General features: G+C 41.3%; 1 protein-coding gene across 1 annotated transcript; it reads left to right on the forward strand.

Annotated features, from left to right (window-relative positions):
- The first annotated feature begins 100 nt into the window (after positions 1–100).
- On the forward strand, positions 101–17,130 carry LOC101671319 (proteinase-activated receptor 1-like). Its single transcript, XM_004773432.3, has 2 exons — positions 101–549; positions 13,702–17,130. The coding sequence occupies exon 2, from the start codon at positions 13,725–13,727 to the stop codon at positions 14,637–14,639; it is 915 nt and encodes a 304-aa protein (XP_004773489.2). The 5' UTR covers positions 101–549; positions 13,702–13,724; the 3' UTR covers positions 14,640–17,130.
- The last annotated feature ends 1,943 nt before the right edge of the window (positions 17,131–19,073 follow it).

Consider the following 19,073-nt stretch of genomic DNA (forward strand, 5'->3'; position numbering starts at 1 on the left):
AATTGTGGTCATTTCTATAGATGTAACATGAGATTTTTGAAGGCTAGTCTGGCTCAAAACTGCCACTTCCAGTGGCTTGAATGTTTCCCTTATGCTGGGGTAGAGAAGCTTTTTAGCTTTCTCTGGAAGTGCTTTCTCTTGTCACCTTCAAACACCATGAAGTGGGTTCCAACCCCAGAAGGGGTGAAAGAGGGGAGGCCTTTGGTTCCTCCACTTCCCTCTTGGACAGAAGACGTGGAGTGTTCTTTCAGGAAGTGGTTACCACAAAAAAATCCTCGCTTTCTCTGAGGTCCTGCAGCTCTCTGCACTGGGAATCATAGGGTGACACTTGTTGCAGCCAGCCCAGAAGGAGCCCTAGATCTGAAGACTCAGGCGCCTGGGAGGATGTGAAGTGAGAGACTTCGCTTGATTCACTTCCATTAGAGCTGGGTATTGGGAGTTCTTCCCAGGATTCTCGGAGGAACTCCTGCTGGTCTTCCATATACTTTTTTCCTAGAAAAGAGAACCCATTTTTCCACGGGCATAAAAGACCTCTACTGGTAATGTAAGGTAAGGAGTTCTCATGTTTCTCAATATTATTTCTGCTTGAAATTGATTCTCCATTCTGCATTTTCAAAAACCTGATTTTATCTAATCATGCACTTCTGGAATTATCCCATTGTAATGGTAAACAGTCAATTGATATTTTGGTTTCATGATGAGAATTATACTTAAACAAAGGATGGAAATGTTCCAGTTTAAGTGGTCAAGGCACTCTGGTCTCAGTAGGAAAATACCCGTGGGAGAAGAAATGAGATCTGAAGGTTGATTTTGGATGGTTTTAAGGAGACATTCTGTGTTTCTCTTGGTAACATCATCTGTACCCCACCAGAATGGCAACCCCACTCAAAGAAGGACTTGGTTTGTCTTGTTCAGTGGGCATCCACAGCATCTAGAACAGTCAGAGGTACTCAACACATACCTAATAAATGGATAAATAGGAGGCTGGCCAGCTGGATGGATGAATGTTCCTTATTTTTTTAGAACATTGTCCCAATGAGAAGTTTTCTCTGACTCTTCTAGGAAGATTAGACTCCCTCCTCTGATTTCCATGGCACTCTGAATTAAAGCACTTAAATCATAGAATTGAAACTATTTGCTTAGACATCTATCTTTCCTAAAAGATTTTGAGCTCCACAAATGCCTTACTTCTCCATTTAACTAACTATAGACACCTCACACAACTCTATCACACAGCAGAAAAAAAAATACCATGGCTGAGTATCTCTCAGCTTGTGGGATATGCTTATTAAGTAGATCAGGATATTACATTAATTGGGGCCTCATTGTTTCTTCAATGGTGATACATTATTAACTTCTTACTATTTGCTTTTCATTGCTTCCAAGGGAGCAAGCATCCTTCTATTTTCAGCTGTTATTTTAATACCTTTCTGTTGAACTGTAAGTACACTCAGTGGTTTCCATAGATTACATTTCCAGAATCAAATTATTCACTCCTGATGTTATATAAAGAGGCATCTTAATCTTACAAGCAAACCATCTCCAAGTGTTAAAATAGGATGCATAATTATTGGGAGGACCACCTAGAGATAACACACCCCTTCTTGGTTATATAAATTCTTACTGCTCTGGTCACACAAACTGAAGTCCCCTACAGGTCCCCACTCATTTTTGGCTCATCTCTTTTATTACCAATGGTCCTCTGTCTGAAGTCTGTTCTTCCTTCAGTAAGAACACTTACCTTCTGACCAGGTCAGATTTCTTTGGGGTCCAGGTACCACTCTAACAACTCTGAAAGAGCAAATGTCCTCATGAAGCTCCAGTCCTGGATCAGCCAGAAATAATATTCAATGTTTTGTGACCAGACATTTAGGAATTCAAGACATAGACTAAGTGACAATCACACTTTTAAGATCAGGGCAGTCTGAAAATCTGAAACAAGGTAGATGCTCAGGTTAGGTAACATTGGCAATAACAATGGCAATAACCATGATGTAAGCCTGATTCTTTAGTGGACTTAGTGGGAGCCTGAGCCCATGGATGCAGATAGTTTAAGTGGCCAAGAGGTGGTGAAAAGGATGGTAAAAAAAATTATAATTTTATTGGAAGGTTATTTGAGTATGGAAACTAGTCTCACAAGATCAGAGTGACACAAATATTTATTTGTGGGGTACATACCACTGGGATGTGTACATCAACAATTGTACCCCTATCTCCCACTGGGTTTTTCATGCAAGAAAAAGAATAACTTCCCCGATCCTCTTATTGGGATACAGAGGAAAAAAAAAAAATCACCTTTGTCTAATCCTTTAACATTTCTTGCAGGGCTGGCTTTGTGATCATAAATTCTTTTAGTTTCTGTTTGTCCTGGAAGCTCTTTATCTCTCCTTTCATTCTGCATGATTGACTTGCTGGATAAAGTATCCCTGGCTGTATATTTTTCTCATTTAACACCCTGAATATATTATGCTAGTCCTTTCTGGCCTGCCAGGTCTCTGTGGCTAGGTCTGTTTCCAGTCTTATGTTTCTACCCTTGTAGGTTAAGGACCTCTTGTCCTGAGATGCTTTTAGGATTTTCTCTTTGTCTTTGAGATTTCCAAGATTCACTATTGTATGTTGAGGTGTTGACCTATTTTTATCGCTTTTAAGGAGGGAACTCTCTGTGTCTCCTGGGCTTGAGTGCCTGTTTCCTTCCCCCAGATTGGGGAAGTTCTCTGCTATAGTTTGCTCCAAATATACCTTCTGCTCCTCTCTTTCCTCTTCTTCTGGGACCCCAATTATTCTAATATTGTTTCACTTTATAGTATCTCTTATCTCTTGAATTCTCCCCTCGTGATCCAGTAGTTGTTTATCTCTCTTTTCCCCAGCTTCTTTATTCTACCATCATTTGGTCTTCTTTATCACTAATTCTCTCTTCTGCCTCAATTATCCTAGAAGTTAGAGCCTCCATTTTTTATTGCATCTCACTAATATCTTTAGATTTCAACTTGATTAGATTTTAATTTTTAATTTTTAATTTTAATTTTTATTTTTTTTTAAAGATTTTATTTATTTATTTGACAGACAGAGATCACAAGCAGGCAGAGAGGCAGGCAGAGAGAGAGGAGGAAGCAGGCTCCCCGCTGAGCAGAGAGCCCGATGTGGGGCTCGATCCCAGGACTCCGAGACCACAACCCAAGCCGAAGGCAGCGGCCCAACCCACTGAGCCACCCAGGCGCCCTGATTTTAATTTTTTAATTTCTCCAGAAAGGGGTTATCTAGTGCCATCTATGCTTTTTCCAAGCCCTGTTTTGTATCTTTATAATCATATTCTGAACTCTAATTCCAACATCTTACTTATACCCATACTAATTATGTCCCTGGCAGACAGGATTGCCTCTTGTTCTCTTTTTTGGGGTGAGTTTTTCCATCTTGTCATTCTGTCCAGAGAAGAATAAACGAACAAGAGAACAAAATGATAAAATAATAACAATGACCCCAGAGAAATATACACTAAACAAATCAGAAGAGACCAGAAACTGAAAAGAAAAAAAGAGAGAGAGAGAATATAATCAGACAGGTAAACTAGATTCTGAGTGCATTTTGGTCTAATTGTTAGAAGAAACTAGCTTTCAAAATTGTAAAGAAGGAAAGAAAGAAAGAAAGAAAGATATATATTTCTCCCTCCCCCAATGAAGTAAGTTTCTTGAAAACAGAACCCTTATCTCATTCATCTCCACAGGCTCAGCATTTAGCACAGTGCTTGACACAAGGTGGGTACACGATACATAGTTATTGAATGAATGAATAAATGAGTGAATGTATGAATGGAGAAAATGGGATATGGACATGAATTTTAAAATTCTGATTATTTATTTTTCTGATCTTTCAAAAGTGGTTGGATGATAACACAGCTGAGGTTTTCAACATTAATATTTTTTTCACCAATATTTACAATGTAATTTCTATTGAAAAATACAAAATATAGTTATAAACAATGTTTGCCAAATAACATTAATAATAATAATATGCTTCTTATTTGGGAATAAGTCCATTAAATAAACAGATAAATATAATGGTCATACTTTAAGATTAGCACAAAGATAAATAGTGACATAGCCATTTGCTCTATAAATATGATTCAAAATTCTTTGCCATTTTTAAAAGGCCAATACAAATGCTAACAAAAATAATCAAGAACTTTAATAACTTGGCACAAGTGGACTATCCTATGGAAAAATGCTAGTCTATCCATATGGTAATAGACTCTGCTATGGTCAGAGGCTTATATCCCTGCAAAGAAACTTTGTAAATATACAGGATTCTGAAAACTGAGATAAATCAATTATATAATAGTTAAGTAAAAGTTCAAGTTAATAATCAACTATGTGCTAAGTAAAAATTTACAGAGAAGGCAAAAGTTAAGGCATTCCATGGGTTTTACACTCTATTATAAATCAGAGTTTTCAGATAAAGAGAATCGACTTTGCATGACATATATAATCAAGTATAATTTATATTACTCAAAGGTACCTACTACGGATAAGAGTACTTGACAAGCAATGTATATTATACGTGGATTTCAAAACCAAGGGGGTTCTTTTTCATCCAGTGAAACAAATAACAGCCTGTAAAAAAGGTTAATAAGAATAGCTATAATTACATTGTACCTTAATTGGGGGAATTAGAATTAAATCTGACAGAAAGTTACAGCAATCCCCAATGCTGAGTCAGAGAGAGAAAGCTAAAGAGTTTCATGGAATCTGCTGATTTCAGATTTGCGAAGAATGTACTGATAAAATATTTGGTTTATGGCTAAAGCCAGGTGGGGTCTGCTGAGGCAGAAAGCGTGTGTGCTGTTGCTTGGGATGGGTCAACTATTTTAATTGTGCAAGAAAGAAATCCACTGACTATAGTATAGAGGATTTCCTGCCAGCAAAACGCACAATTCACTATGTTGGCAACTATTGTTGACTTATAAGCTTTAATAATGTTAAAGTGATACACAGGTAAATTAATTTTTGAAAAACTTAATAAATTCAATAATGTAACATTAAAATAGTTTCAGGAATGCCTGGGTGGCTCTCTCTTGTTTCCTCTCTCTCTCTCTCTCCCTGACAAATAAAGAAGGAAAGAAATCTTTAAAGCAAAGCAAATCAAATAGCTTCAGCGTATTTCAAGAAGAAATGCAAAACCAAGAGACCAGAGACAAAATCCTCTCAAATTCTGGGAAATAGCATTCACAGTGAATCACATGCTTAGCAACATATAGAACGTTGTTTGCTTTTTGTGGTTTATAGACATCATATTGACTTTTGGTGGCTGGAGAGATAGGGAGGAAGGGAGAAAAATACCATCTGTCTATTGACTTCTAGGTTAGTGTCAGGGGCTCTGACTGTGTAAGCTCCCTGATGTCAGAAACTTCTTGGTGTGTTTTGGATACTGATGGGTCTGCAACTCTTAGATCCACACTGGTGGGCACACATGTGCAGGGTTTATCCTGCTATCTGAAATTAAAGTGTTCCCATGAGACCTTTTTTTTTTTTTTTAAATTTGATTTTATTTGTTTATTTGTCAGAGAGAAAGAGAGCACAAGAAGTGGGGAACAGCAAGCAGAGGGAGAAACAGGCTCCTCCCTGAGCAAGGAGACTGGTGGGGTCTGTTGAGGCAGGATCCCAGGACCCTGGGATCATGACCTGAGCCAAAGGCTGACCCTTAACCAACTGAGCCACCGAGATGTCTCCTTTTTTTTTTTTTTCTTTTTTTTTTTTTTTTTTTTAAAGATTTTATTATTTATTAGAGAGAGAGAGAGTGCAAACAGGCATAGGAGAAGAGAGAGGGGGGGAGAGAGAATCTCAAGCAGACCCTACAACTGAGCATGGAGCCCAATGAGGAGCTGGATCTCATGGCCCTGAGAACATGACATGAGCCAAAATCAAGATAGCTGCTTAACCAATTGAACCACCTAGGTGCCCCCCTCCCCCATGAAAACATTTTGTAAGCCAAAATGGCATAAAGCAAAGAAGCAATTACCATTTATTTATATGGAGAAATTTGTGAACATTCCCAGATCCCAATATCAACTCCCATAGACTTTTCTGATCTCATAGGACCTAGTGGCTGCACAAAATAAATTGAGGTGAGGCTCATAGGCAGTGTTCAAAAGTCTGGCAGCCTAGAGCTGAGATGCTGAGCATGGTCCTGGGGAAGGACATGGGGTGAGGGGAGGGTCTCTTGCCGCTTGGGGATGCATGCTGCCTCCATCCTGGCTCCAACAACTGTGGAAGGCTATTGTGGCTTTTTTTGTCATTTTTTTAATTAGTGAAAACAGGAACCAGTATAGGTCTTCGACAAAAGCAAAGTGGTGAAACATGAACTTTCGAAAATTGGATGATACCTCGAGCTGAAATTCACCAGCGGAGTGAATACATGTCTATGTGTTGAGACCACTACTTTTGTTCATAGTTAGTCCACGCCAGTGCAGAGAGGTCCATCCAAGCAGAATTGAATGACTCTTATTTTAGGCAGTGTGCTGGTGATATAATATAAATTAATTATTTAAGCTCATATGAAGATTAATGGAAATGTTGTTTGTTGTCTATGATATCATTACAGGTAGTATTATTGTACAATGTTTTTCTGAAATCCTGGTATGGCTCTTTTGTCTATTTATATCTGCAGATACATCTAGCACAGTGAAATGTGTCATTAAATTGTGTCCTTTTTTGTTATCGTTGTTACTGTAAGGTTAGATCACACACAGTTACTATTATTTAATATAGAATGAAAAGAGCTTTGTCACTGTTCTTATGAGCTACCTTCTTTTCAATACTTTCTCCTTGAATATTTATTTGTATTCCAGGTTTGGGGATTTGTTTCACGTGGCTACCCTTGTTCATGGGCAGCCTTGTGTTTCAAAACCTCAAGTAAACATGCACAAGTGCATTGTTTTTTAAGACGTGTGTTTTTACACATTAAGTAGCTCAGAAAAGGCAAGGTTTTTGTAAAGCAAGGTGTCAGGTCTCTGGATTAATGAATCCTATGAGTGCTTAGAAGAACACCTGTAGATAAAAATTTTGGTCAGAAAAAGAGTGGGGAAGGAAGCCGGAGAATTTCCCTCTATAAATAAAAAAGTGAGTTCAAACTCAAAAAGTTAACTGCCTGAAAAAGCACTCTGAAAGATGTGTGATTTTGCTGCCTTCAGAAATCACAGGATACACCTACAGAGCCTTTGTATCTCATCTAGTTCCCACATCACCTCTGTGAGCTGTTCTCAGATGATCAACAATCACGGCTAATATTTACTATGTGCTCTTTCTTGATATCAAGTGACTGGTGCTCGACAGACACCGGTTTCCTCCCTTCTTTCCTGCCTGCTTTGAGGAGAATAACAGAGGAGATCACCAAAGCTTCCCAGACAGGAGTGATTTTTAAAAAAATAACCAAAGAAGTAAGATCACGATTAGAGCAGAGGGGAGGACATGTTTAAAGAGAGGAGGAGGGCATGTTTATTGTAGGAGAGGAGATCTGATCATCCAGGGAGGGTTTTAAGAGCAATTCTTTGAGTAGCCACTTCTTCTCATTGGCCTTCTGCCGGCAGCCACAGAGCATTTGAAATCATTTCTGAGCTTTGTTTTCAGCTGATGGTCCTTTCCACTGGCGGTATAGTCAGATACTGGCCCAAAGCCTGGCCCACACTACTCAACAGACCATGAGCACCCAAGAAGGAAAGGCCCTCCTTCCTCTCAGAGATCTTCCTTCCTTCAGAAATTCCCAGGTGGAGGTTCTGGGGAGAGCCTGGGTGGACCCATGGGAGAGTCTGAGCCCTTCTCAGTGAGCTGGAAGCTGGTCGCTAGGAGCTGCTTTTTCCTGCTGGAACAAAATACCACAGACAAAGTGGCTTAAACCACGGAAATGTATTTCCTCACAGTTTTGGACGCTGGGAGTCCATGATCAAGGGGTCAGCAGGGTTGTTTTTCTCTGTGGTCGCCCCTTCACTGCCTCTTCACATGGTCTTTTCTCTGTGCATATACATCTGTAGGGTCTGTGTGTGTCCAAATCTCCCTTTCTTATAAAGATGTAAGGGCACCAGTCAGATGAAATTACAGCCCACCATAATGGCCCCATTTGAACTTAATCACCTCTTTAAAGACTCTGTCTCCAAATACAATCCCATTCTGAAGTTCTGGGGGTTAGGGTTTCGACATGTGAATTTTGGAAAGGGCATGATTCAGACCATAATACCTAAGTCTTTTTTTCTTTTTAAAGAAGAATTCAATTCACCTGCACCAGTAAGGTCTTGTTGGGAAAAAACTCAACAAACAATAGCCAAATGTCATTTCAGAAATCAGAAGAATTAGGTTGGAAGCCAGACTTCACCATTAAGCAGCAACACCCTGAGAGGAAGTTGTGGGGAGTCTGTCACAAGCTTTAGGTATCGTCCTTCCCTGATGTGGGGCACCTGGCCTCGGGGGTTTAGAGAATGACCACTGCAGGTGGACTGCCTGGTCCAAGCTCCAGTATTACTGTCACCAGCTCATTAACCCTGAATGGCTTCCTTCCCATCTCTATATCTCATTTTTCTTTTGGGAAAAATGTGAAAAAAGATTGTGCCTCCTTATTGGGCTTGGTGTGCAGATTAAAGAAGTCAGCTAGCTCCCCCCAGAGCCATCTCATAGTGAGCAGTCAGCATGGATATCTACTGTTATATTCTGTTTGTGTCTTTACCCTCTTCCTATCTCCCTTCCAGATTCTTCCCTCACATTAGCAACCATCCAACGTTCTCTTGGTTTTCTTCGAAAGTGGGGTGTCTGTTCAGGAATGGTTGCCCTCAGAGGTAAGAGTGGGGGAGATCGCCCAGCTCAGTGACCCTGGACTCACAAGGTAGGCAGTGCCCTTCTGTGGAAGGTATCTCTCTCCCTGGACCCTGCTGTGGACTAGCATGGGGGCACAAGCTGGAGAAGAAGAATGTGCTGCCACCCATTCATTAGCTCCCTGGGGAAATGGCTCCAAGTACACATGCTATTGGAGGGCCCCTAGCACCTTCTTTTCATACCATCTGAAGACGAGCAAAGACCGATCAGATGAGCAAAACCAAGGCCACCTAGTCAGAGGTTGCGAGAGCAAGGGAGTGAACCCCAGTCACTTGCTTTTTAACAAAGTCTCTTCCTGCAGAGGAATGGGGGAGCTTAGTGTGGACATGGGAGGCTACAGGTGTGCCCTGATGGGAGCCTGGGGAAGCTGGAGGAGGGCTAATGAGAAGTGGGGTGTCTTTGTGACTGGGTGGGGGGACATATTTGACTCTCTCTGGATGGTCCTAAGTTGGAAGCAGGGATAAGAATTAGGGAAGCTGCCAATCATTAATAAAGTCCTGACTGTTTGGGGTCAGTTATTACAGAGGCTGTTGTCTGGCTACCTGGACGGTCACAAGAGACACCTGTTACTGTGGGCGGGGGCTTGGTTTCCTGGCAGGTTGCTACGGGCTGTGGATCAGCATTTAATTTTTATACATGGGTTGACCATAGGTGTTCATATATTCAGTTTCCCACCAAGGGTAGCATGTTGCCCTCAGGGGTTTGCCATAAGTCGGACTCTTTGGAACCCATTGTTTCCCTGCTTTTATTAGGCGCCCATCCCACCACCGCCCCCCACCATGCTTCCAGCAGGATTTTTGTAGGGAGTGGTGGCAGCTGCAGCTGCTTCTGATTTCATCACAGCAGTTGTGGAACAAATGTGATTCTTAGCTCCAGGGTTTTCTTTCAGAGCTGAAGCCAAAGGAACCTTTAGGGCTGGAGGAAAATAGGTATTTCCATTTTACAATTTCCAAAGAAAAAGACTCTAGGAATGAACCATGAGTAGAGATAAGACATATAGAAGGGGACTTCTTATATGGCTTTTGTTGCCATGAGCTCTTGTTAGGCAAATATACCTCTGAGAAGGAATATGTATTTGAAGAATGGGAAATTCTGTCTGGCGGCATGATCCTGAATAAATAACTCATCTTTCTGAGTTCTCATAAATAAATTAAAGGCGATAAAACTTGCCTTCGTTGATTTTGCAGATTTGCAACTCTCCCGGCGATTTTATGTCCGCAAGAAGAATTCTAAGCCACTTGCTATGGTAGTAGTGTCTTCACTGTGTGCATTTGTCCTGTGCCAGGCTTCCTGCTCTGTAGAGCTCCTATCAGACCCCACTGTACAGGCAAGGGTGGGCATCTTATGTGTCCTCTTAACCTGTCACATGGCTGCTCCTAATTTTAATCATGCAAGGCTCCTTATTGAGTGCAAAGTGAATTTTTACTCTTGGAATGGAATGAAGGTCCCCCAAATCTGGTCCTGGACTTTGTCCTTAGTCCTCTGAATAAGCCCTCAGTCCCCCAAACTGGATCTGCTCATCTCTCCTGAAACTCCCAGGTTTTGCCCCAGCCTGGCTCTTCCCATTTTCTGTTGCTTGCAATCTGGACCTCTCCTCGTCTCTATCCACCTCACCCTGGGTCCTGCTTTCTTCGTTTTCAGCCTTGAAAGGCTAGGTTTGAGTCTCAGCTCTTCCAAGAAGCTTTCTCTCACTGACTCCATGACCCTTTCTATTCTGAACAACTCCTCAACCCTGCTGGAGACACCCAACTTTCTTGCTCATTTGGCAGGTTGAGTGAAACTACATGTTGTTTCTGGTTATTATTACCTAGTTATATAGTATTTTGTTTCTTCTGTTGGGTGAGAGGCTTCTGCATGTCAGCACCTGTGTTTTACCACCTGGTTAGCTCACCGCTTAGGATATGCATCGTGTGTTTCAATGTGCAGTGAAGATCGGTAGAGTAGAATGATGCGACGATGTGCTATATCGATCAGTCTGTTAAACATACTAGAAAGCCACAAAAACCAGTTGCCTGAAAGCGTGTATTAGATCTGGAAATAGAGGGGTTTATTATAGTTGTAGCTACAGTAATTTGGGAGAAAAGAAGCTTGTAAAAATTTTTTTCAAAGGAAGCGCAATGGGAGTCTCTGATGCTCTGTGTAGGATTACAAGTTGTAGCCCCACTCATTGCTTTTGGGAATGTGCTGTGAAAGAGCCAGACAGGTGTGTAGGAATGATGGGGGTGGGGGACAGGCAGGAGCAGGGAAACCCTGCTGAGCAAAAAAGAGGAATCCAACAAGGAAGCTGAAGACATGACTGAGGTTCTGGGCAGAATGGGGGATGGGAAGCAAGACCGAATAATGCAGGAGCATAGCCCATCAGCTGGGTCAAACCCAGCAACAGTGAGCTCGGGAATGAGCATTGTTGGGAGGCCCAGGCAGACAGGCAGGCTGTCACAATTGTGTAGCCTGCCAGCAGTGGCCTTCTAATTCAGGGACTCAGTGACTGGGTTTCAGGTCCTAGAGGGGACCTAGCAGGACAAGGCAGGCCCTGTCCTAGAGAGCTGGCAGTTCTATTCAAGCTCAGCCATGGAGGATAAGATGGGGACATTCTGAATCAAGGCAGGGCCAATCTTGTCTCAAGAATAAGGAAAAAGCCCAGAATCTCCTGGCCCAAGTTAAGATTTGGCTCTTGAGGATGTCAGTGAGGATGACTCTGTAGATAGAAAAGATGTGGAACGTAATCCCGCATGACTATGATGTAAGCAACCAAGGACCAGAGAAGCAAAGTGACTTTGATATCCACAATCACATTCCTAATTGGCCACAGACCTAGGCTTAAAGCCCAGTTCTTATGACTCCACCAGGCAGGGCAGAGTTCTAACTTACCAGGGTCTGTCTGCCATCTTCACTGGGGCCCTTGGTGTCTATGGTGGTGCCTTGAGGACAGTTACAGGAGTGTGCCCTGTGGATAAGCATTTTTCTGTTGATTATTGAAGGGTTCTGGTATAAGATTTTGACCAAAAATCTAAAAGAAAGCGTGATGATTGAGTTTGACAATGACAATGACTATTCCCATTTCTATTCCTCTCTGGGGGCTGGAGAGAGAAGAATAAACGCATGGAGTTTGACTGCACAACAATGGCACAAAAATCCATCTAAACAGGAGAAATTCTCCACAAAGGGTGACAACACAATATGCAGGGGGAGAACAGATGCCTTGGGCAAAGAATTTCATAAGGAGTTATGGCATCTCAGATTCTCGGCAAGCTGCAGCAGCTGTCTCCACGGTGATACACTTTTTAGGAAATCCATATGATATACTGGGCCTCTTCAGGGTCCACTCTATATCCTTTCAATGCTAGTGGCTGACCTAAAGTAGTAGAGGGAAACCTATTTAAGCTAACTTAAATAATAGAGGGGTGTGTTATATTTTTAGAACCCCAGCACAGAAAATTCAGAGCATCTCAGCAGAATCAGAAATTCAGGAGCCCATGCTGTTCTCTCTCTGCCTTGCAAGGGCTTTTGGAGCCTTGCAGGGACTCTGTGGTTCCCTCTGGTTCTCTCTTACCTTTCTCGATCACTTTCTTCTACTCACCTACGAGCCAACATGACTGGCAGGCCAATCACTCAACATCACACTCAAACTCCGTTCTCTTGAGTCAGATTTTCAGTCATTCTTCAGTCAGATTTTTAAGAGGCAGACAGTGGTGGATTCAGCTCAGTGTCAGATGTGTACCCCTAGTTCCAATCAACTCTGATGAGGGAGGTGATGCAAAAGGTGATGAGGAATGAGTAAAGCCATAGTGGGAGGCAAAGGTTGGCATCTCTACAGTAGACTTTCAGAGACAGTGATCCTGAGATTTGGACGATCGCCAGGCTGCAACACACAGCCACTTACCACTGTTTCTGCTTGAGGAGATCTAGTGTGTCTACTACCATTTCAGTGGTCATAGTCCCTCAGTAATCCCAAGATCCCAGAACCTTCCTGGAGGTGCAGTCTTCCAGCTTAACAACAGAAACAGTATTTCTACAAATGGGGTCCAGCTGACATTGAAAGCCAATGACACTGGCCAAAGAAGAACTCATAGCATGCATTTATTTGACCTTGCATTTGACATGAACATTCTTATAATGGTTGTGAGAGTGGGTTCTGGAGTTGTACTCTGAAATTCACATCCTGGCCCCTCTACCCAAAAACCATATGGCCCCAAGCAGGTTACTTAGCCTCTTTAGGTCTATTTCCCCATCTGTAAAAAGTGCATAATAAAACCACTTTGTGGAAAATAAAACATGCCCCAGAGCTGGTGAGGAATATGCTCTAAAAACAGTTTTGATCCCTAGAAAGTACTGGGTAAATGTTACCTGTAACTGCTGTCATTTTGTTAATATCCTTGTCATGTCTTATGGACCCAAATGAATTCAGGACTCTGCATCAATGGCTTCCCCATATTCCTTACAGCTCTTGCCCTAATGTCTTCCCCAGACCCTTGCATGCGTTAAGTGTTAACAAGTACTTGGGTTCATCAGCTGTGGCTCTGAGTTGAAAAAGTTCTCATAATCAAAGTTGGAAAAGGATGCACAAAGAATAAAACCTTGACCTGATTTTGAGCAATTTGCTGACTCCTGAGAGTACATCTTTCAAACTTTCCTTTTGTATGGTTGGAGTACGTGCTCCTCTCTTGAAATGAAGTGAAGAGCCCAGAAGATTTCTCCAGTTTCTTTGATTCATGTCGATGCTGTCTGAAGTTGTTGTCTTCTATACAGAAAAAGGTGTAATGTATTCCTTGCAATTTCTGCTAGATCACAGAGCTGGAAAACCACATCAGAAGCTTTAAGATTCACTCTTCCTTTTTCTTTAATCTTGCAGGAGCCAAGTTGCCCTGAAAGATCATGAACTTGTCTTCTGAGCACTGCAACATATCAGATTGGCTGAGGCTGGAAGCAACGGTGAAGGCCTCTGTGTACACTGTTGCCTTCTTCTTTGCCACATCTGTCACTATCATCATCGTCACAATAGTATCACAGAATTCGAAGCTGAAGAAAGAGGCCCGATACATCCTCCTGTGTCACCATTTGCTGTGCATCTCCTCCTACTGTGGCCTGGGGGTGGTATTCCAAGGGATGCGGGCTCTGCTGGCCAATAGTCCAGTGCTGATGTGCTGGGTGGTATTTGGGGTCCAGCTAAGTGTTGGAGAAGGGATCCTCTTCACCCTGGCCTTGATGGCTGTCAACACTTACCTGGCTATTTGCTGGCCTTTGAAATCTCTGGCCTTTGTAGATTCAGTTAAGTATAGGGTTCTTACTGGGTCTTGGATAATCATTATATTCAAGAATGTTTGCTTATTCCTCATAGAGGGTACTAGCCCTCCTCTGGGTGCTGTTTTAAAATCTGAACCCCTTTGCCCTGTGATCTTGAATGGCTCTGCTGCCAGAGCCATTGGCATGGTTTTCCTTTTCCTTCTTCTGTCCATCATTCTTGTAAGTTACTCTCTGATCTACCAAGAAGGGAAACGGGCTGGCCATTTTAATAGATCAAATATCAAAGCAAGGAAAACAGTCCTTATTCATTTAGTGCAGATGGGTTTACATGTGATACCAACCCTGATATTCATAGGTTTGGGAAAGATGTGTGGGTTGTTTTTCTTTGTTTTAAATCTGGTGCTTTTTGGAGTCTTTGCATTTGCCCAATGTCTTAACCCTCTGATCTATGGGCTCTGGAATAAAGAGCTGCAAAGCAGATTGTACCGTTGGATGTGCTGTCAGTTGTGGTGTGGTCACATGATGACCAACAGAGAGACAGTTTAACCTGAAATTCAGCCACACTGAATCAATAACTCTAGCCCTAATGGATCATCAGCTATGCTTGAGGACTTACTTTTTACTCAACCATATGAGTAAGTCAGAGTTATTCATCTGGCTTGCAAATTTTGCGGCTGTGTACATGGAATTGGCCTCTGTGAAATCACTTCATGTCTTTAATTTTAAACCCAGATCAACATTTTTAGCAGCATGTCCTACTGTGTCTTAGTAATGAGGCAGTTTTTGAGAATGCACTATTTTTTAAAAACTGAGAAACAGTCCATGGCTGATAGGAAAAGAAGAAGTTTGGCTGTTCCTTTATTATTAATTAGGAATAGGCTTGGCTACATGTAATAACAAAACAGAAACAAAATAACAATGACTTTTTTAAGGTTTGAGATTGTTCGTTTATTTCTGATGTAAAAGGAATCTGGAGGTAAACAATCCAGTCTTATACAGCAGCTTTGTAAGCAATGGGTTCATTCTCTTCTATTCTGCCATGATTACTATAATGCCTCATGACCCAAGATGGCTGTTAATGCTCCTGTCATCACATTCATAACTCCAGCCAACAGAAAGGAGGAAGGAGCAAAGGAGGGTTTATACCCTCCTTCTAAAGACTCTTTTTAGAAATTACACAAAACACTTTTTCTTATATTTAACTGACCAAAACTTAGTCCTATGGTTATGTGTGGCTTTAAGGGAGAGTGGGAATAAATTTTAGCTGGATAGTAGTGTCCCTAGCTAAAAATTGGGGTTCTTGATACTAAGAAAGGAAGGAAGAACAGTTATGAGGAGGCAAAGTTATTTCAGGGACCATTTTCCTCTCAACCAAAGAAAGTATAAAGAAAGACAATGGCTGGGTTATAATAAAAAAATATACTCTGCCTCTTTCAGTGTGGTACTTGGAGTTAACTTTTAAAAGTTCCAGAACACTTTAATTGTATTTTGTTAACAGTTCTCAAAGAAAATGGCATTAAGAAGAACATTGAATTGGTTTAAACATGGGAATTAACTCATGATTTAAATCTAAGCCATTTTGAAGCAGTAGTACAAAATAAAGTCCTTCATGGGAGTTTACATATGAGATTTCTTTAGATGAAACATCCACTTCTAAGTAAGTCAGGATTCAGTTCTAGAAACAGGAATCATTACTCTACGTACTTTAGACACATGGGTTTAATATGGGACTTAGATACTTACAAAGACACCAGCAGGGCTGGAGGAGTGGAAATCAGGAGCTACCACTTGTTGGTGTCAAAATCCCACAGGGATCTGGTGGTCTAGCTGCTGTTTCCACCATTGCTGCCCATGCCTCAGGCCCCTCTTAATGTAGTAAATTTGCAAAAGAAGGAGCAACTGGAAGATGGCTTCCTCTTCCTTTCATCTTTCAAATCTCAAGTGATTGCCTCTAACTGGTGAATCTCATCTGGCATTAAGACCCTACAAGCAAAGAAGTCTGGGAAATATAGTTCCTAGTTTCACAGGAACAGGAAGTTATCCCAAAGTGAGGGTGAAATGAGGATTGAAAGAGCCAATCCACGGGATCCACAATTATGACACTTAGCTTTATTTACAGGTGATAGCAACAACAGGAGCAAAATAGTTGCTCAACACATTCACAGCTATTAAGTTCCTGACACTATGCAGGCCATTTTATATACATAAAATCAAATCCTCACAACAGGTATATAATATAGGTATTATTATTCCTGATTTAGAAATGAGAAAAACTAAGGCTTAGAAAGGCTGTACAGGAGCTTAGGAGGACAGGAACTTCCCTTTCACATTTTCCATTTACATGACTTGGCCGAAGGTGTTCATTGAGAGCTGGACCAAATTTCATAAGAAAATTTCCCCTTTGCTTTGGGTATAGACTCCTGTCTTGTGGAACAGAGCCTCTTTTCACCCATTGTTTTGATTACACTTTCCCAGCCTTAGACCCTCACTTATTTTCAGATTCTAGTGCCTTCCATATCATGTCTAGACTCCATTTTGGCTTCAAGTCCTTCTTGCCTCTTCTCTGGGTGTTCATTGTGTCTTCTCTCTTCCTCCATCCTCAACTCTGAGATTTCAAAGCATGACCTTCTCTTTTGCAATATGAAAATCTCTCCAAGGCCAGAAAGACTGCCAGGGTTGATTACCTTTGTGTCCTGGCACTCGACACAGCGCCTGTAGATAGCAGGTGTACAAATGATGTAATGGACTCACTGGTCAGTAAGACATGCCCTTTTCACAAATTCCTTCCTCACAAAACCCAAGCTGTCTCTTTGTTTTTATTGAAATATAAAATAATCTGAGTGCCAAGAGTAGAATAAAAACTCAAAAAATTTACCCAAATTAACTCAGTTATAAGCCCTAGGTCTAAAATACACCATTTAATTTATCCTTAAAGCTTTCCTTTTTTCCCCTTTTTTGGGGGTGAGGTGTTACATTTTTTTATTGAAGCATAATTAACATACAATGTTATATTATTTTTAAATGTACAGTACATTGACTTGACAATTTTATGCATTACTCAGTGCTCACCATGATAAGTATAGTTACCATCTGTCACTATATAACAATATTAAAATATTATTGACTATATTCCTTATGCTGTACTTTTCATCTCTGTGTCTTATTTATTTTATAGATGGAAGTTTGTACCTTTTAATCCCCTTCACCTGTTTCACTCATTCCCCCTACCAACCTCCCTCTGGTTTGTTCTCTGGATTTAAGAGTCTATCATAAATGACGTCAACAATAAGCTTTCTCATGATGTATAAATCCTTTGCACTCATTAGAGAACTTTAAACTTGGACAAGATGTGCAAAGAAGAGAGGAAGTGGTGGCTAAAGTCACTTGAAATTTGTTGAGGGTTCTTGTAAGGTGTTTCTTTTGTCTATAGAGCTAGGCAATGATATTGAATTTAAAGTCAGAAAGGGTAGTGCTCGCTTCGGCAGCACAAATACTAAAGTCAGAAAGGGTATAGGTTTGGGGGACATGTTCAGAGAACACACACTTTGCAAATAGCTCTGAAAATACACTACTTAAGGAAAAAATGTAAATTATTTCAAGATTCCTAAGTTCTTACCAACATTGCATTTTACCACAACAGCAACCATATTATTACTGCGTGAAACTATTTCTAACTTATCCATAGATATATTATATAAACATATATTGGCTAACTAAGAATGGACTTAGGAAAAGTCCCTAAAAGCAAGAACAGAAAGGTGGTTCATAATGCTTGTCATAAGAAAATGTTGAAAGAATCCAGGCCATTGTTCAGAAGCTCAGGATTATAAAATCAGCCACATTAGTGAATTTTAAGCACTTTTTTCCTCCCTGAAAATATTAAGGGCTATGGTTTGAACTGCCCTGCTGATGGCCAAGCAAAGATACATAAGCAATAGAGAGAAAACCACACATTTATCCCTGATGGAAGAGGAGAGAGGATGCCAGAGTGTTCTTATGAGCCAGGAGGAATGGTGGAATGATCTGACCTTGGGGTTGTCGGAAAAGGCTTGTCTTTAAAGGCTTCTTGCCAAAGGACAGAGGTCATCAGCCAAAAGAGGCTGGAATGTACCACTGGCTCAGAGGGTGAAGATGGGATAAGGAGCACCTGGCCAGAGGCAAGGATTGCCCAAGGGCCCAGCAGGAGTAACTTTGATTGAGGATTCCACAAAGCACTGTTGAAGAGAAACAATTATTGCTGGGAGACTGTCCCACCCAGAAGATGCAAGCATCGTCCTATATCTGCCTTTGGTAAGGATGATCTCTCCTGCCCCTTATATCTTCTTTCAGCTTCTACCTCTGCTAACCCTGCAGGAGTCACAGGCCCCCTGGGGGCTTGAGGGAAGCTGACTAGAAACCTTAATTCCCCCTTGAAGTGTAGCAAAACACATTCACAGGTTCCAGGGATTAGGGCATCTTTGTGGAAGTAGTTGGTGTTACTTTGCCTACCACATTTGCTAAAATGAGATTGTTTTTTGGACCTCAAAAAGACCAAAGGACTTTTTATTATTTAAGAATGACCGGGGTGCCTGGGTGGCTCAGTGGGTTAAGCCTCTGCCTTCAGCTCAAGATCATAATCTCAGGGTCCTGGAATTGAGCCCTGAATCAGGCTTTCTGCTCGGCAGGGAGCCTGCTTCCACTTCTTTGTCTGCCTGACTTTCTGCCTACTTGTGATCTCTCTCTCTCTGTCAAATAAATAAATCTTAAAAAAAAAAATGTCCAAAATGTTAATCCAAACTACAAAAAAATCCCACCTCACACCCATTTGGTTGGCTACTATCAAAAAACACAGAAAATGACAAATGTTCAAAAGGGTGTAGAGACATTGGAATCCTTGGGCACTGTTGGTGATTGTTAAATGGTGCAACCATAATAGAAGACAGATGGAAGTTTCTTCAAAACTGGACCACTGGATTGACCCAGCAATTCCAATGAATCCCA

This window comes from Mustela putorius, unplaced genomic scaffold (genome assembly GCF_011764305.1).
Source record: "Mustela putorius furo isolate JIRA1106 unplaced genomic scaffold, ASM1176430v1.1 tig00000275_pilon_pilon_pilon, whole genome shotgun sequence".
NCBI classification, from domain to species: Eukaryota; Metazoa; Chordata; class Mammalia; order Carnivora; family Mustelidae; genus Mustela; species Mustela putorius.